The sequence below is a fragment of the Pristiophorus japonicus genome, chromosome 3 (assembly GCF_044704955.1).
Source record: "Pristiophorus japonicus isolate sPriJap1 chromosome 3, sPriJap1.hap1, whole genome shotgun sequence".
In the NCBI taxonomy this organism is placed as follows: domain Eukaryota; kingdom Metazoa; phylum Chordata; class Chondrichthyes; family Pristiophoridae; genus Pristiophorus; species Pristiophorus japonicus.
This window is the reverse complement of record NC_091979.1, coordinates 277,485,286-277,505,727: the sequence shown is the minus strand read 5'-3', so window position 1 is coordinate 277,505,727 and position 20,442 is coordinate 277,485,286. Positions and strand designations below refer to the sequence as shown.

Below are 20,442 nucleotides of genomic sequence, written 5' to 3'. Positions count from 1 at the left end.
CCATTAGTAGATTAGACAGCAAATGAAAATATGTATTTTTATGTAGATTTTAGCAGAAGGAATCATTATGAAGTTAAGCTAACAGTGGTAAAAATGAACTGTGGCATGCTAAGCTTTATGCAAAAGATACTTTCTCAAATTCATGAATGCTATTAGAGAGTAGATATGTGAACTTGTAACAAAACTACACATTTTAAATGCACTCTTCATTGCCACATCCAGAATACAATTCACTTTAGAGACTGAAGGTAGGAAGCAAAACAGTGACAAGTACTATGGATGAGAAGAATCATGAATTAATTGTAGGTTTCTCCAAAGGTAAACAAATTAGTAATTAAGTATTTGGGAATTGTGTGTGTAGTACATAGTATCACATAGTATTTACGGCACAATAACAGGCCATTCGGCCCAACAGGTCCATGCCGTTGTTTATGCTCCACGTGATCCTCCTTCATCTAATCTCATCAACATATCCTTCTATTCCTTTTTCCCTCATGTGTTTATCTAGCTTCCCCTGAAATGTATCTATACTGGTCATCTCAACTACTTCTTGTGATAGTGAGTTCCACATTCTAACCACTCTCTGGGTAAAAAAAAAGTTTCTCCTGAATTCCTTATTGGATTTATTAGTGACTATCTTATATTTATTGCTCCTAGTTTTGGTCCTGCCCACAAGTGAAAATATCTTATCTATGTCTACTCTATCAAATACTTTCATAATCTTAAAGACCTCCATTAGGTCTTACCTCAGTTTTGTCTTTTCTCAAGAAAAGAGCTCCAGCCTGTTCAATCTTTTCTCATAGGTATAACCTCTCAGTTCTGGTATCATTCTAGTAAATCTTTTTTGCACTCTCACACGTGCCTTTATATCCTTATTATAATATGGACCCAAACTGTTCACAGTACTCCAAGTGTGGTCTAAGGTTCCATTCAAGTTTAATATAAGTTCTCTGCTTTTCAATTCTATCTCTCTAGAAATGAATGCCAGTGCGTAGTTTGGTCTTTTAATTACCTCATTAACCTGCATCACTACTTTGTGATTTGTGCATCTGTACCCCCAAATCGCTCTGTTCCTCCACCCTACTTTGACACTTATTTACCAAGCAGTAAGTGGCCTCTTTAATCTTCCTACCAAAATGTACTACCTCACACTTGCCTATACTGAGGTTGATTTGCCAATTACACACCCATTCTGCAAGTTTAATAACGTCTTCCAGTATTTTATCATAGCCCTCCTCTGTATTAACTATACCCCCAATTTGGCATCATCTGCAAGTTTTGAAATTGTACCTCAGATTCCAGAGTCCAAATCGATTATGTAAATGGTGAACAATATGGTCCCAGCACCAGTCCTTGTAGAACACCACTTCTCAACTTTTGCCAATCTGAGTAACTACCCTTAATCCCTACTCTTTATTTTCTGTTTTATAGTCAGTTTGCTATCCATTCTGCTACTTGTCCCCTAACTCCACATGTTCTGACCTTAGTCCTGAGTCTACGATACGATACCTTATCGAAGGCCTTTTAGAAATCCAAATATATTACATCTATTACATTACCCTTATCTACCCTTTCTGTTATTTCTTCAAAGAATTCACTAAGTTAGGTCAAGCATGACTTTTCCTTTTTGAATCTGTCCTAACTACTCTTTATTATATCTACAGTTACAGCCACATAAATACTGTGGCAACAAGAGCCGGTCAGAGGTTGGGTATTCTGCGGCGAGTGTCTCACCTTCTGACTCCCCAAAAAACCTTTCCACCATCTACAAGGCACAAGTTAGGAGTGTGATGGAATGCTCTCCACTTGCCTGGGTGAGTGTAGCTCCAACAACACTCCAGAAGCTTGATACTATCCAGGACAAAACAGCCCAATGACTGGCACCCCATCCAACACTTTAAGCATGGTGGGCAGCTAATGTGATTCCTATTTTGAAAAAGGGAGATAGAACAAGACCAGGTGGTCGGAAAGATAGTGGAATCCTTACTTAAAGATCTAATAGAACAACACCTAGCAACTTTATTTTATTCGTTCATGGGATGTGGGCATCGCTGGCAAGGCCAACATTTATTGCCCATTCCGAATTGCCCTCGAGAAGATGGTGGTGAGCCACCTTCTTGAACCGCTGCAGTCCGTGTGGTGATGTTAGTCCCACAGTGCTGTTAGGGAGGGAGTTCCAGGATTTTGACCCAGCGATGATGAAGGAACAGCGATATGCTTCCAATCAGGGTGGTGTGACTTGGAAGGGAACATGGAGGTGGCTTGCTGCCCTTGTCCTTCTAGGTGGTAGAGGTCGCGAGTTTGGGAGGTGCTGTTGAAGAAGCCTTGATGAGTTGCTGTAGTGCATCTTGTCAATAGTACACACTGCAGCCACGGTGTGCCGGTGGTGGAGGGAGTGAAGGTTTAAGGTGGTGAATGGGGTGCCAATCAAGCGGTTGCTTTGGCCTGGATAATATCGAGCTTCTTGACTGTTGCTGGAGCTGCACTCATCCCGGCAAGTGGGATTAATTCCATCACACTCCTGACTTGTTTTTGTAGATCGTGGAAAGGCTTTGGGGAGGTGAATCACTCGCCACAGAATACCCAGCCTCTGACCTGTTGTTGTAGCCACAATTATTTATGTGAATGGTCCAGTTAAGTTTCTGCTTAATGGTAGCCCCCCCCCCCCACAGACATTAATGGTGGGGATTCAGTAGTGGTAATTCCATTGAATGTGAAGGGGAGGTGGCTAAACTCTCTCTTGTTGGAGATGGTCATTGCCTGGCAGTTGTGTGGTGCAAATGTTACTTTCCACTCATCAGCCCAAGCCTGAAAGTTGCCCAGGTCTTGTTGCATGCGAGCACGGACTGCTTCATTATCTGAGGAGCTGCAAATGGCACGGAACACTGTGCAATCACCAGCAAACATCCCCACTTCTGACCTTATGATGGAGCGAAGGTCAGTGATGTAGCAGCTGAAGATGTTTGGGCTTAGGACATTGCCTTGAGGAACTCCTGCAGTGATGTCCTAGGGTGGAGATGATTGGCCTCCAACAACCACAACCATCTTCCTTTGTGCTAAGTATGACTCCAGTGGAGAATTTTCCTGTTTCCCATTGACTTCAATTTTTCTAGAGCTCCCTGACTCCACTCTTGGTTCAGTATTTTAGCCTCCCTGGTAAATACCGAGGCAAAGTCATTGATTTATATTTCTGCCATTTCACTTGCATTTCCTGAGAGTTTATCGTCTGTATCCCTTGGTGGCTCGATTCTGATTTTTCTTTTGTTATTTGTGTGTCTGTAGAATATTTTACTATTTCTTTTTATATTCCTTGATAATTTAATTTTGTAGTTTCTCTTTGCTTTCCTAATTGTTTTTCTTTACTTCTTTCCTAACCTTTTCATATTCTTTTTTCATCCTTTCCTTTGTTGTCTATGTATTTAGTATATGCCTTTTTCTTTAGTTTCAATTGTTTTTTGGTGGGCTGTATTTCTCCTGGACTTTATTGATCGTCATTTTAATTATTTCCTACTGCTGTTCTATCTTTGTCAGTAACTTTTTCCAGTCTATTTTCCCTAGTTCCATGCTCATACCCTTAAAATCAGCTTTTTCTTACTTAGTAATAACAGGTTCTTGCTTAGATATCACCACCTTCTTCTCCTACCCCACCGTTGCACTCTGGATATCATTTGTTCCATTTCACATGTAAAGTTTACTGTGCATTTTGGCTGCTGCTCTGGATTTGAGCCCATGACTTCTATCTCAATTTTTTTTTTTTAATTTTCAGCCCCTTTTTTGCCCTTCTTTCCTCTCCCCCCATCCTTCCCCTCACCAGGCTATGCTACCTATCAGCTCTCCCATCTCAAGGTATGTCGTTCTTAATCCTCATCCCAATTCATCATTGCACCTCAGCTTTCTTTTCCTCCTGCCGCCATCCAGGCTTAAATCCGTATTAAACAAGCCCATGATTATCCTCTTCTTAAGAGCATTAACTCTCAACTGCCCTATTCTCCTCTCTTGCCAACCCCCAATCAGCACACCTGCTCACTGAGTTCATGTTTTGCTCATCATCCACCACTGCACCCCTGGATTCTGCCAGAAATTTTCAAGACTGAGATCAATAGATCTTTGTTGGGTAAGCGCATCAAAGGAAATGGATCCAAGGCTGATAAATGGAGTTGAGGTATAAATCAGCCTTGATCAAACATGATTATTACTATGCTATATTTAAATATATAAAAGCAACTATGCTAGTCTCATGTAAATAGCAAAGAGACTGCAGTCATCTATCCTGATGGTCTTGCTGTGGAGCCATCAATTATACAGATGCTCTTAGCTGGACAATTTGGATTAAAGAAAATGGATAAATAGATAACTGAAAAGTTATACAAGATGTCATTAAGTTACCTCCACATAAATTTAGGCTGACTACCAACCTGATAAACCTGGACATAATAGGGTCATATAAAGACATCAAGACTTCGGCATCTTCTCCTATTTTGCAGACAACATTCTTCAGAGTTACAAACAGACAGAAAGAGGGTGTGGCAGCAAACTTCGCTTGTCTGTTTATGTCAATGTTATGCTTCTGAGACTGTAAATAAGACAGACAAGAAAGTTATTTGAGACAAAGTTACTATCTACTCCCCATTCAGTATTTCATCTACACATTATACTTAAATAAATACAAATACTGCCAAAGTTCAACTTTAAAAAGTTAAGTCTCAGGAGAATTATCATATAATGTGAAGAACTGTGTACCCATTCTTCAGTTTATTTATTTCCACCATTATAGGGCATAAAGAATCAGCATTGTTTCCTGGAGCTAATTAAAGGTTCAAAAAGGAAGTTACAATTTTATCACCACATTATCCCTTTTCTGTCTGAATGTAAAAACTTAAAACTTGCAAAGTCACAAATGATAATTTAAAACATTCTTGCAAGCTTTATGTTTCCAGAGTCATACAGGAACCTCCCCATTAACACATCTCTTTTCCAAGGTATAGGAGCCATCGCCCCATCTACCAGTCTGTTTACAATGTTGATTGCATTTAAAATAGTCAAACTAGAGTTTATTTTTTTCTTCTCATTTAATTGTAGAAATGCATATTCAACTTAAAAATAAAAGCATTTTGGTTAGGTTATATTTTTAAACTACAATTTAAAAATTCATGCAGCTGCAACATTGCAGAAATTTCGAACAAAAACATAATTCAACATGCGGAACAGCAAATTGTACAAGGCTTGGGGTGAATAAGGCTGCTTTTAACTAAACTTGTTAATAACAGTAATGGCTGCATTAACAATAACAGGAACTTCTATTATAAAAGCCAAATACTGCGGATGTTGGAAATATGAAATAAAAACAGAAAATGCTGGTCAGGCAGCATCTGTGGAGCGAGAAAAAAAGTTAACGTTTCAGGTTGATGACCCTTCGTCAGGACTTATTTATAAAGCTTTGGCAGTCTCACAGGAGAGACTGTTTCTACTGGCAAAATCTGTCAATCTGACAGCTGCACAACAAACTGAACTCCTGCTCCAAGCAGAATCCCAAATTCCATATTGCAGTTGAGAGAGATGATTAGAATAGCATACATAATGGCGCGGGAGGAGGAAAATCTTTTTCAATTTCCATTAATAGGGAATAAGCTTGAGTTCCATGCAATATCTCATGGTGGCAGATCTGGTATCAGCAACCCATATTGGAAGAAGACTTTTGCAGTGCACTATTTGTAATGAAATCATAAATCTGTTGATAAAGAACAGGTTTATAATTTCTCCACAAATAGTAAACAAAATGAAACTTCTCGCCCATTAGTCAATCTGATGAGTGAAGCTATTTTCCGTGGCACAACACACTAGAACTCCAACTTTCAGCATGCAAAGTTTAAAAAATTCGTAAGTTTAAAGCTAAATTCTCCTCGTCCCATTTCTGTTCAAGCCTTCCCACATCAGGCACCATTTCCACAAATATGCTAAGAAAAGTCAGTTTAATTTTTTTTCCCTTCTTTCTCATCCAATATGGAATCAGCTAACTTTCATTTGATGCCTCTCATTGGGCAAAATTGAGCCCAAAGCCGTTTTTTGGCGTATTGTCAGTTACGCTCATTTTTCTAGGCCACAACTGCTCCAAAAATAAATGTGCCACATTTCCCCACACTATTTATTAAAATTGGCGCCGCGCAGCCTGTGCTGCAGCCTCAGGGAGTGGAGCCAAATGTCTGCGCCAAAAGAAACGATGCCGCCCCGTCTGCGCATGCACGGAAAAAAAAGTGACATTTTTGACGTGATTGCTATGGGCACGCATGCGCAGTACAGCTCCCGGTCTGCAATCGTCCATTTTTAAAGAGTCAATTGTGTGTCAGAACTTTAATTCTCATTAGAAAAAAATCGGAGCTGCAATACAAGATGCAACGCAGCGCAAGGACCAAGAATTTCTAACAGGATGAAGTGGGGGCACCAGTTACTGTAATTGAGGGCAGATGGCAGGAGCTGGACACCAGTAGAGGTCACATAAAAATTCCACCGAAAGAAATGAGGAAACGCTGGAACCAACTTGCAGAAGATTATGGTGCAATGGTGACTATCCCAGAGGTCTGGAGGCCAGTGAAAAAAGTGGCAAAACCTTAGTTAAGTAGTTAGTGTAAGTAATCTTTTCATTTTTCAATGGAATTGCAATTGTAAATGTGACCATCTATATATGTCCCACCCAGCAGAAAGACACCCTCTCTTTAAAAAGTTATATTTTCATGTTTGCAGAGGAAAGTGGCCCACAACAAACGAGAAAGAAATCGAACAGGAGGCGGCCCAGCTAATCTGCACCCACTGACACCCTTGGAAGAGAGAGTCGCTGCTTTGATGGATCCTGCCTGGAGAAAAGCAACCACCACTGCACAAGCTGGGCCCACAGTCGAGGGAGAGGGCAAGTCCTGCAAATTCCACAGTCTGGCTTTCCTAAATGTTAAGTACTGCACAGGCTAGCCATGCTTCAGTTCATGGGGATGTCTCCCTCAGCTACGCTTCAGTTGATGCAATGTGCTATCATTCATTGTGGTCCTTCAAATCAGCCTGCTACCTGCGCTGTGTGAGCCTACTCATACCACCCACCCTGCCCCCTCCTCTGCTACTAACCATTTGTCTGTTCTGTTATATTTTCCAGAACTTGAGGCCAACCCTGACGATGCAGAAGATTCAGACGAAGACGAGGAGGAGAACATCTTCCAATCCCACCTTCCAGATCAAAAGCATGGGGGTGAGGGGGAGGAGATGGATGAAGTCCCCACTGTTGTACTCACTTTGGAGGAGGTGCAGATGCCACCCATTGAGGTGCCAGCCCCCTCCCTGAGTAGTGGTTTGAGTGTTGGTGGGACATTCCATGGTTTTTCACTGTCCGAAGCTGCGGGTCCCAGTGGGATGCAGCGAGGTATACCCAGGGCTCCACCGTCCGAGGCTGCGGAAGGCACACCCAGGGCATGAAAACTTTAAAGTTTGATACAAGAATATGTTTATTAAAGTTAAGTACAAACAAATGTTTGTTAAACTTTTGAATAAAATATATTTTTAAATTATAACTGAATCATTTACATTATTTGTTCCATTATTAACACATCTTTTGGAACTCAAAAAGAATCATTTCCATTATTTGTTCGATTATTAACACAACTTTTTGAAGTAAACAAGAATCGTTTCCATCATTTGTTCTATTAACTCAACGCAACATTACGGAACAGGTCCAAACAGTAAACATGGTCCATGTGGAATAGTTGCCGCTGAGCCTTCAGGTAGCAAAGTGTTCACGGATGAGCTGCTGGCCCAAGGCTCGAGCAATCATTAAAGGGGCATGACGGCTCGTCCTCCTCTGCCATCGTGCTCCGGGTTCAGGTATTTGAATAGCTTTCTCGTCCTCCTCCTCATCATCTGCATCTTCCTCATCATTATCATCAGCCACTCTCACCGCAGCTGCGGCTGCCTCATGATGGCTAAGTTTATGCAGCATACAACAGTGAACTGACCGACAATCTCAGGGGAGTACAGCAAGTAGCCTCCGAAATGGTCCAGGCATCGGAAACGCTGTTTCAAGGTGCCAATGGTCCTCTCTATTATGCTGCGCATCGCAATGTGCGACATGTTGTATTCCGGTCAGCTTCCGTCCGGATTTCACGTAGGGGTGAGGCTGTACCCTTTGTCTCCCAGTAGTCAGCACTGCCCTTCTGGCTGCTGCTGAAACATGGCAGATATAATGCTCTCGCGTAGGATGAATGCATCATAGGTGCTCCCAGGGTATCTTGCATCAACGAGTTGCACACTAATGGAGTGGAAGCCTTTTCTGTTCCTGTACATATCGGAATCCTCCAAAGGTGCTCGCAAGGCGATGTGAGTATAATCAATGAAGCCCTGTATCTTTGGGAAGCCAGCAATCCTGGAGAAGCCCACAGCCCTGTTATGCATTGCCTGGATGGTCATGGGGAACTTTATGTAGTCATTCCTCCGGGCATATAGTGCAGCAGTCACCTGCTGTATGCAGACATGTGTTGCATGTTGAGAAATGGCGCACACATCCCCAGTTGTAGCTGGGAACGATCCAGATGCATAGAATGAAAGTGCAATCATGCTGGACGAATCTTCTGGAATTTTTTGAGGATGTAACTAGCAGAGTGGACAAGGGAGAACCAGTGGATGTGGTGTATTTGGACTTTCAAAAGGCTTTTGACAAGGTCCCGTACAAGAGATTGGTGTGCAATATCAAAGCGGATGGTATTGGGGGTAATGTACTGACGTGGATAGAGAACTGGTTGGCAAACAGGAAGCAGAGAGTCGGGATAAATGGGTCCTTTTCAGAATGGCAGGCAGTGACTAGTGGAGTGCCGCAGGGCTCAATGCTGGGACCCCAGCTCTTTATAATATATATTAACTATTTAGATGAAGGGATTGAGTGTAATATCTCCAAGTTTGCAGATGACACTAAACTGGGTGGCGGTGAGAGCTGTGAGGAGGACGCGAAGATACTGCAGGGTAACTTGGACAGGTTAGGTGAGTGGGCAAATGCATGGCAGATGCAGTATAATGTGGATAAATGTGAGGTTATCCATTTTGGGGGCAAAAACACGAAGGCAGATTATTATCTGAATGGCAGATTAGGAAAAGGGGAGGTGCAACAAAACCTGCGTGTTATGTTCATCAGTCTTTGAAAGGTGGCATGCAGGTACAGCAGGCGGTGAAGAAGGCAAATGGCATGTTGGCCTTCATAGCTAGGGGATTTGAGTATAGGAGCAGGGAGGTCTTACTGCAGTTGTGCAGGGCCTTAGTGAGGCCTCACCTGGAATATTGTGTTCAGGTTTGGTCTCCTAATCTGAGGAAGGACATTCTTGCTATTGAGGGACTGCAGCGAAGGTTCACCAGACTGATTCCAGGGATGGCTGAACTGTCATCCGAGGAGAGACTGGATCAACTGGACCTTTAGTCACTGGCGTTTAGAAGGATGAGAGGGGATCCCAGAAACATAAGATTCTGACGGAACTGGACAGGTTAGATGTGGGAAGAATGTTCCCGATGTTGGGGAAGTCCAGAACCAGGGGACATAGTCTTAGGATAAGAAGTAGGCCATTTAGGACTGAGATGAGGAGAAACTTCTTCACTTAGAGAGTTGTTAACCTGTGGAATTCCCTGCCGCAGAGAGTTGTTGTTGCCAGTTCATTGAATATATTCAAGAGGGAGTTAGATATGGCCCTTACGGCTAAGGGGATCAAGGGGTATGGAGAGAAAGCAGGAAAGGGGTACTGAGGGAATGATCAGCCATGATCTTATTTGCAGGCTCGAAGGGCCGAATGGCCTACTCCGGCACCTATTTTCTATGTTTATGTTTCTATGCAACTGTAACCTTCACTTCAACTGACAAAGCAGTCCTCCTGATGCTTCTAGGTTGCAGGTCTGCTTTTACTAACTCTCAGATCTTAGCTACAACTTCTTTGCAGAAATGCAGCCTTCTGACATAGTCTGCATTACTCGGGTGCAGCTACTAACGCCTGTCTCGATATACCCAACATGGGTAAAACCTCCTGCCCATCACCCTTGGGCTCGGAGGTTCCTCATGCGATGACGTCGAATCAATTGTCTCCTCCGCAGCACCATCATGCACAAGATATGGCATTATCAGTATTGCTCCAATGCTTAAATTTTACCTTTACAAGAAGCTCAAAAGAGCAGGCAGGAGGACAAGGTTCTTTGTTCTCTCTCCCCACAAGGTCTGTATGGACCACGCCCAGGTCTGAGCAGGCACAGTGATCGGGAACCACCAACTCCCAGGGTTTTGTTTGATGTGCAGTTCAGGCTTCTGATGCCTTCCGTATGCCTTCCACTGCCCGCCACACACCCGGGCTTGATTTGATGGGTAGTGCAGGCTTCTGATGCCTTCCGATCGCCTACAACAGCCCCCCTCCCAGCTTCCTTTTGCAGCCAAGCCCACAGCCCTTATCTGGGCGCTCGACCGATTCTGCCGGCCAACGCTCCGACCCTCGAGCCCTGTTTGCAGACGTTCAGTGGTGGTGTATCAGTTGAAAAAAAATGAAAACTTAAAGAATTCCATCAAATTTCCATTTACTACATTATAAGGTAAAAATGCATATTTAAGTGTTCTCGACTCCCTCCAAAACTTCGCTGACAAACAATGGCGTCTTTTTGCGCCGATTTTTCAATGGGCGCTGGTTTTTCTTAACTCAGCAGAAGGTTTTTCAGGAGTGGTCACATACGCTGACCTAGGAGAAATTTTTTTGAGGCATACTTCCATAATTGACAAAAACTGGTACAGACATCAGGTTACACCCACTATGACGCAAAAAAAAAACTAACCTAAAAAAATTTATAACTAACTGAGTTACGCTGGGGCACATTCCTTGGGGAAACTTTAATTTTTTAAACTTACACGAAAAAAAGTGGCGCGCACCAAAACACGGCACAAATCACTGGGGAAAATAGAGTCCTTAGTTAGCAAGGGTGAAATCAGGACCATATATGCAAGAGATATAAACGTGTGCATTACCACTCCATGGGCTGGAATTTGCAGTAATACCGCTATCGCCTGAATCTTAGCGGTATTCCGGCGGTTGCGTCTTTAGAACCGCCGGAATACCTCGAAGATCTGAACCCCCAAGTTTCGCCTATTTTTTCGGCGGTAGCGTTACTCCCGTGGCGGCAGTGCTCCTTTTCCTTTAGTAAGGCTGGTGCGTCCCTAGCAACAGGAGTCTGAGCATGCGCAGAGTTTTTCCCGTGATCTCGGGGGTCAAGGGTGAACCTGCGCATGCGCAGAGGAGAGGAGACAAGAGAGAGAGAAGTTTAGAGAGAGACAGCGAGGGCATTTTGAGCAGCAAGGTACTAAAATATAAAATAAAGTATAATAATAAAGAATAAATAATATATAAATCAAACAGAAAATATATAAAATATATAAATATATAGATAATGCAAGGAGAAGTGATGGAGGGAGAGAGAGAGCTAGGTGAAAGGTGGGCCGTGCGCTTCTCAGAAGCACAAGCAGCACTGGTGCACATGGTTGAGGCTCGATGGGAGCAATTGACCCAGGGTGGGCGCGGAAAACCCACCCCTCTTGTATATCAAAGAATCTGTCTGGCGAGAGATCACAGAGGCGGTGTCATCTTCCGCACCAGTCATGCAGGGGGCAAACCAGTGCCGCAAGAGGCAGAACGATGGGTTGGCGAGAGTAATAACTTTTAGCATGCACTGACTAATTAACTCTTAATGTACATCTGCCACATTTTATGATGTTGTAAAGCTTGGTGTCACGCATTATTTCCCAACATCGCTTTCATTGCGCTAGTCTTCTGTACTTAGATATGTTCAGCATGCACCACTTGCGTCCTATTGGTACATAAACGGTCCATTCATTGAGGAAAGGACTGGAGACGGTAAATTGGGGATGTCTATGTGTTCCATAACAGTAACTGTGAAATTAGTTTACACATAGCTTTTGTCACCTTTGCAGAAAAAATTAGCCAGTAATCAGGTCAAGCTCCGCAAGACGGGCGGAGATCCACCGAAGACAGTTGAACTGACGGACCTGGAGGAACGTGCTGCAGCCCTGACGGGTGCACATGATCATTCGGCCATGCGTGTTGGTGCTGAACCGGTGCTCGCGGAGGGCAAGTCCTGCATAATCCCCGGGCTGTGCTGCCGTCGTGTAATTCAATGTTATGTCAATATAATGTAGAATGTAATGTAACGCTGGGAACACGAAATGTTGTTGGCTCTGATATGAACCGTAACTTTTGGCTGATCACACTCTGCCACTTGGAAAACAACATACCGTTTGAGACTTCAAGTTTTTGTTATGTCATGCAGTATATGTCTACTGTTTGATAGTTTCATGTAATGATTCTCGGTAATATATGATGCAACGGTGTTGCTCCTCGACATAAGCCTGCGCAACATGAGTGTACTCAGGTCACCTGACCCCAACCCCCCCCCCCCCCCCCCGCTGCTGCTAACCACTATTATGATGTTTTACAGTTGCACAGGAGAAGGAGCAGCAGCAGCCACCGCCTGCACCAACCGCCCCTCCCATAAGAGCTGCAGGAGAGGACTTAGCCGAGGAGGAGATGGAAGAGGAGGACGTACATCATGTCGATACTCCTCAAACATTTGTGGCGGTGGTGGTAGAGGAGGGCGGGGTGGCGGGTTTTGAAGGGCCCTCTATCCCTGCGGCCACCAGTTCCACATCCAAATCCAATTTTCCTGGATTCCGATTCGAGGAAGCGGGACCAAGCCGCATGCAGCGGCGCACACCGAGTGTTCCGACCCCCGTGCTGAATCCGCGGCGAATGATCCGGCAAGGCAGGAACGCTACACGACAGGCAGATGCTAACCTGGACATGGTGGGACTGTCCAGGGCGAGCATCGACATAGGTCGAGAACTCCTCCAGGCCATTGGTGGGTTGTCCGACAACATCACCGCATTAGCAGCCCGTCAATCAGAGGACGTGGTGGAGCTGATTACGGTGGTGAGGGAGAACGACGAGTCCATCAATGCCATGCGGCAATTGATGGCGTCGGGATATGGCACTGCACCCCAAGGTGGCATACGACCAATGGTGACAGTACCTGATCGTTGGGAGGAAGTAATTTCTTCCGACTTTGAAGACCGGACCTCAGCACCCACAGCTTCTCCAGAGCCCCTAGACATAGCACTGCCATTATCGCCCTCCCCACCCCCACTCCCTCAGCAGCTGCGCTCGAGGTGCTCTGCTGCACGACACCCTGGTCCCGACGTAGGCAGGGCCATGGGTAGTAATAATGGGAGGAGGAGGGCAGGGCCAAGGGTCGGGGGGGGGGAGAGGAGAGAGGGGTTGGGGAGAAAAGGCGTTGGGAAAGGTGGCTGTAATATATATAGCTCCATCTGTGGACTACTGTGGTACTGCAGCCAGTGTTGTGTACAAATAAAGAGGGAACAGGTCACCTGACCTGAGTTCCGGAGTGTTCTGCCATCTTAAGGTTTGTGTGTGTTTGGGAGTTATACTGAAGATATAACATTGGCGATGAGAATGGGATAATCGGGGGGGAAAAGCTGCAATTTTTGTAGGTGGAGGATTCAGCCAACCGACAGGGAGCCTTTGAGCGCTTCTCTGTTTTGATTAACAGCTACAAATCCAAGGTAAATTACAAGCACACTTGTTTGTACTGCCTGGGTCCAGATGGCCGTGACTACGAGAATAATAGGCCATTTGGGAGTTTCAATGCGACCGTGAAAGTTTCAGAGCGTATGTTTTTCACTGCAAGTAATATCATCGAAGTCCCCAATGATGAAAACCATAACAGGGTGGTGTTGGAACAACAAAGGGCTATTTTCTTAACTGAAGCAGGGCCTGAGGTGCACGAAACCCTGAAAAATGTTCTTGTGCCTGTCAAGCCAAAGGACACAACTCTTAAGTAGATTCAGCACTACAGTCCTGAGGCCATGGAAATTGCTGAGTTATTGTTTCAGAATACGAGATCAATTAACCGAAGAAAATATCAGAGAGTACATTGTAGCATTAAAAAAGCTATCCATTCACTGTAATTTCAGAAACTTTCAGGACCGAGCATTGCGTGACCGCTTTGTTTGTGGGATGAAAAATGATGCGATCAGAAGAAAGTTATTGACAACTCCTAACTTGACTTTTGATTTAGCTTGCCAGACAGCTATGTCAATGAGCATGACCGACCAATATCTCCCAGAATTTCATACTATTTCCAGTCGTCAGACAACCGAGGTAAATCGTCTGCAGGTTAAAAGTAAAAGGCAGTTGGGCCCCAAGGTCTCAGAAACTGGCAATGGTAACAGAGCATTTAAGTCCTGCTATCGGTGCCTGGGACAACACATTGCCTTCACATATGGACAACTTTGAGCAGAGTGTTTTATCTGCAGGAAAACTGGGCATCTTGCGAAGGCACGTCGACTAAAGGGTAAACCAGCTTTCAAAGCTATAAGTAGAAATCCCCAGAGACTACATAGCATGGAAGAAAAACAACAGGACGGGGAGGTTTTAGAGCTACACATCATCAGGAGCACGAGGTTAACTAACAGCGATTCGAAAAGTATCATCCACATAGGTGTTGCAGGAACCAAGATAGCCATGGAAATCGACACTGGTGCATCTATGAGTGTAGTACTGGATTCACTATACCTCGATAAATTACGGGATTTCCCATTGGAGAAATCCAAGATGGAGCTGCGAGGCTACTCGGGAGAGAACATTCCTGTGGTAGGTCACATCACTGTACCAGTGAAATACAAGGATCAATTTCAGAGCTTGCCTCTAATAGTAGTGGCAGGAGACAAGTCTGCCCTACTAGGAAGAAATTGGTTGGGATCACTGAAGTTGGATTGGAGTGAGATTTTTCGTTTTGAAACGAAATTTGCATCAAAGGATGATGTCATCAAGAATTATGCGAAACAGGCAGTCCGATCCAAGGCTTCAAATCGAGTATCAGGGTACAGAAGGACGCGACATCGGTTTACTGCAAACCACATCCCGTACCATTTGCACTCAAGGAGAAAGTTGAGAAGAACGCAAAAGATCAACGTAATTGGGCTACACCCATTGTTGTACCTAAGTCCGATGGTAAGGTAAGATTGTGTGGCGATTATAAAGTAACCGTAAACCAGGTTCTAGAGGGTAATCTTCCCAATACATTGCCAAGTGTAGAAGATTTGTTCACAACACTAACAGGTGGTCAGATCTTCTCAAAGTTGGATCTTGCAAATGCCTACTTACAACTTGAGCTAGATGAGGAGTCCAAGTCATGCTTGACTATAAATACTCATCTAGGCCCATATCAATTTAATAGGCTACCATTTGGAGTGTCTTCTGCCCCTGCCATATTCCAAGGGGTGATGAACCAGATTTTGCAAGGTACTGAAGGGGTAGTATGTTATTTAGATGACATTCTAATTTCAGCATCAAACATAGAAACATAGAAAATAGGTGCAGTAGGCGGCCATTCGGCCCTTCTAGCCTGCACCGCCATTCAATGAGTTCATGGCTGAACATGCAACTTCAGTACCCCATTCCTGCTTTCTTGCCATACCCCTTGATCCCCCTAGTAGTAAGGACTTCATCTAACTCCTTTTTGAATATATTTAGTGAATTGGCCTCAACAACTTTCTGTGGTAGAGAATTCCACAGGTTCACCACTCTCTGGGTGAAGAAGTTTCTCCTCATCACGGTCCTAAATGGCTTATCCTTAGACTGTGATCCCTGGTTCTGGACTTCCCCAACATTGGGAACATTCTTCCTGCATCTAACCTGTCTGAACCCATCAGAATTTTAAACGTTTCTATGAGATCCCCTCTCATTCTTCTGAACTCCAGTGAATACAAGCCCAGTTGATCCAGTCTTTCTTGATAGGTCAGTCCCGCCATCCCGGGAATCAGTCTGGTGAACCTTCGCTGCACTCCCTCAATAGCAAGAATGTCCTTCCTCAAGTTAGGAGACCAAAACTGTACACAATACTTCAGGTGTGGCCTCACCAAGGCCCTGTACAACTGTAGCAACACCTCCCTGCCCCTGTACTCAAATCTCCTCGCTATGAAGACCAAATGCCATTTGCTTTCTTAACCGCCTGCTGTACCTGCATGCCAACCTTCAATGACTGATGTACCATGACACCCAGGTCTCGTTGCACCTCTCCTTTTCCTAATCTGTCACCATTCAGATAATAGTCTGTCTCTGTTTTTACCACCTAATTGGATAACCTCACATTTATCCACATTATACTTCATCTGCCATGCATTTGCCCACTCACCTAACCTATCCCAATTAACTCTGCAGCTTCATAGCATCCTCCTCGCAACTCTCACTGCCACCCAACTTAGTGTCATCTGCAAATTTGGAGATACTACATTTAATCCCCTCGTCTAAATCATTAATGTACAGTGTAAACAGCTGGGGCCCCAGCACAGAACCTTGCGGTACCCCACTAGTCACTGCCTGCCATTCTTAAAAGTACCCATTTACTCCTAATCTTTGCTTCCTGTCCTGTCAAATAGGCAAATTCATAAAATATTGAATGATGCCCTCAAACGGCTAGTGATGCACAAAGTACGAGTGTTTGCTCGCAAGTGTTAGTTATTTCAAAACTCCGTGGAGCACTTAGGGTACAGAGTAGATAAAGATGGTTTACATCCAACCAAGGGAAAGCCGAATGCAATCAGAAATGCACCCACTCCCAAGAATGCACAGAATTTCGGTCATTTTTGGGCCTTTTGAACTATTATGGGGAGTTCCTACCAAATTTGGCCACAGTATTACATCCACTGAATGAACTATTGAAAAAACAGGTCCATTGGAAGTGGTCAGAAGAATGCAATACAGCATTCAAGGAGTGTAAAAGCAAATTGGTAGAGAGCACGTTAGTTCATTATGACGTATCTAAGGAGATCAAGCTTAGGAGAGCATGTGATGCCTCTCCATACGGAATTGAGGCATTGATCTCTCATGTATTACGTGATGGGGAGGAGAGCCCAATTGCTTTTGCTTCATGCACTCAGTGCCAATGAGCGTAATTATGCGCAAATCGAAAGGGAAGCTTTGGCATTAATTTTGGAGGTCAAGAAGTTCCACAAATATTTGTATGGTCGTAAGTTTACCATCGTTACGGACCATAAGCTCCTGACAGCAATCCTCCATCCAAAATCCCCAGTTCCAACATTAGCTGCAGCCCAAATGTAGAGATGGGCTTTGATTTTGTCAGCATATACATATGATATTGAATAGATGATCAGCTGATCACAGTAATGCTGATGCTATGTCTAGATTGCCTTCACCCATCACAAGTTACACCCGATAGGGAAGAAGTGGTCTATTTTTCATACATTGATGAACTGCCAGTCACAGCTGAAGAGATTGGTAGAGCAACCAAACGTGACCCAGTTATGTCAAAGGTGTATGAGTATATTGCAAATGGCTGGCCAAACCAGGTAACAGACAAAGATATTCAGCAATTTTTAATTCGTAGGAATGAATTATCAGTCAATAAAGATTGTATCATGTGAGGTGCAAGAGTGGTTATACAAAATAAATTCAGGTCCAAATTATTAGGAGACCTCTATGACCAGCACTTGGGAATGGTGGGTGGCATGAGTTCATCGCTAGGCTCCTCGACTTCATCCTCCTCCATGACCCTTGTATTCCTCCTCCTCCTCCTCCTCCTCCTCCATCCCTCTCTCCTGAGGTGGTCTGACAGTCCCAATCTGGCAATTCCTGTTCCCTCTTGACGGCTAAGTTGTCAACATGCAACACACAACGAACTCAGCAACCTGTTCAGGATGGTATTGAAGACTGCCTCCGAGAGTGGTCCAGACATTGGAAGCATTGTTTTAACACTCCAATTGTCATTTTGACGATATTGCATGTGGCTATATGGCTTTCGTTGTAGCGCTTCTGGGCTTCTGTCTGAATCTTCCGCAGGGGTGTCATGAGCCAGCTGGCAAGGCCATATCCTTTATCCCCCAGCAGTGACCTTGTGGCTGACTCTTAAACAGGTCCGAGACAGTGCTCTCACACAAGATGTATGCGTCATGGATGCTCCCTGGAAAATTGGCATTCACTGCCATGATATGTTGCGGTGGTCGACGACGAGATGCACATTCAGGGAGTGGAATCCCTTTTGATTTCGGTACAACTCCGCTTCCTCTAAAGGTACGCGCAGGGCGATGTGCGTACAGTCTATTGCACCCTGGACCTTGGGGAAGTTTGCTATTATCGAAAAACCCAAAGCCCTCTCACTCTGTGCCTCCCTGGTCATTGGAAAGTTAATAAAGTCCATCCTGCGTGTGTAAAGCGTATCAGTTATCAGACGAATTCAACGATGCGTGGCGTACTGAGAGATTCCGCATATGTCACCAGCTGATGACTGAAATGAGCCCAATGCATAGAAAGTGTTGCAGTCACCTTCACCTCGACAGGCAGTGCGGTCCTAATGGTGCTTGTAGGTTGCACGTCTGCCTTAATGAGCTGGCATATCTCAGTGATGACCTCTTTTCGGAAGCACTGTGTATCGGTCAGGTGCAGGTACGAGTGGTGCTCCTTGTAATTTCGTTGAGGGCAAGGCCTCCTCCTCAAGAGTCTGTGTCCTATTTGATTGGGCATATAGTGCTCTTCAACGAACCTTCTTCCAGCTCTATTCTGCATCATGTAAGTAGTTAGCAATTTGGCACTGAAAATACAGGCCCCATTTCTTTTTAAATACTCAAAAATTTTCACATATCCACAAATTTTCTTTGAATTAAAGTCAATGCTTTTATAATCCTAAATATAATCAAAATCCCTTATAAATTACTCCAGAAATTACTCACAAATCAATTTTAGGCTGGTGGTGACTTGACACAGCCTTTTCCTTAAAGAATGATCGATTTTCAAAAATGGCATCATAACGGCGAGATAAAGTCAGGTAAGTCTTTGAAAAATGGGCGGTACGTTTCTCCAGTGGTAATGAGCGGTAAAAACGGGTTTAGCTAAATTTCATGCTGGGGTGAATTTTGGGCAGTATTTGGGCGGTAGATGAAGGCGAGCGGTTTCATTCAACGCCAGCGGTAATTGACAGCTGAAATTACCGCTGGCGATATTCAGGCGACAGTTTTCACATTTGTCATTTCGGGCGGTAAACGGGTGGAAAGGAATGGAAATTCCAGCCCCTTGTATAGTAGCATTCTCAGACTGCAATCCAATAGCATCAACCTTTATATTATTTTGAGTTGTTTGCAATTCATTCATTCATTCATTCATTCAAATTGCCTGCATATACTAGCCTCGAGGCATATACAACATGGGGTCGGTGGGGGTGGGGGGTGGAAGAGGGGATGGAGAAACAATGCTTACAAAAATATCCATGTTTTTATTAAGCTGGTTAAAATAGATACTCAAAAGAATATCCAGCTATGTTGACCAAAATTATACATTCATTAGGTTTAAAGATCAGTAAAACTGTCAAGTTGACCATAATCAAAAGATGTTAATATTAACTGATTGATCAAGTAAGCATCTTAAAAAATTACTTGTGATCTTGTCATGCAAATCATCTTCTACAACAGACTATGTTATGGCAAGAATCACCAACACACCAGCCAACGAATTGGCTTGCAGTTTATTAACTAGACAATTATTAGTTTAAAATGTAAACTGAATGAAGGGGTTACTTGAGTGTGTCAACACATTCAAACAGAATATTAACGAAGACATTCTAGCACTTTACTATTAGCTAAGCTGGATACATTAAATCATTTCAGAAATCAATAGAATATTCAATTGCTAAATGAATCAGTTGGCACGTCCCTGAAGCCAAGCTTTCAGGCAGTTAAAACCAATTTACTTCCCCAGCATTTTTGATGACTGTTACTAAGATCGGATTTTACTGCTCTACAAATAAAATCTGCTATTAAGCTTTAGTAATAAAGGTGCGGCCTAAAGGCAAACAGAGCAAGATTTCTACTGTTTCCTATTTTTAGCAAAATCACAAAAGGTTTATATAAACTGCTTCATTTTGCTGTAATTTTGCAAACAGCATTCCTCCATCATTTCGCTATTTATTGAATTGACCCAGGCCTCAGTAAACAGCAGACTGAAAGCAATATCCAATATGGCTGTTTGCTTTGAAGGGAACCAAGATTAAAAAAGGAAGCCTCTTATCCTACAAAATTTCAAAAACATTTTTCCCAAATACAGTGGAACATGTGTAAAATCTTTTTGCAGATCACTTGTCAAGGCTTACACATAAATGAATAAAACTTGGTTTCATAAAATGTCACAGCACTATAAGCTACTCTGAATACATATATTGTTTGGTTTTAACAACAAAATGTAAAAAATATATCGGCTGGGATAGATAAGCAACTACAAATTTCAAAAGCAATTGGAACAGACCAAGGCAGATGCTTTCAGAAAATCTAAATCTAGCTGCATGGGACTAGCTCCTTGA

At 43.6% G+C, this 20,442-nt stretch overlaps 1 protein-coding gene across 2 annotated transcripts in view; it reads right to left on the bottom strand.

Moving 5' to 3' along the window:
- Window positions 1-20,442, bottom strand: part of dock1 (dedicator of cytokinesis 1) — an 816,280-nt gene that overhangs the window by 663,218 nt on the left and 132,620 nt on the right. For both annotated transcript variants that reach the window (XM_070876753.1, XM_070876754.1), the window contains exon 8: window positions 4,416-4,573. In XM_070876753.1, coding sequence (XP_070732854.1) covers window positions 4,416-4,573 — 158 coding nt within the window. The remainder of the gene's footprint in view (window positions 1-4,415; window positions 4,574-20,442) is intronic.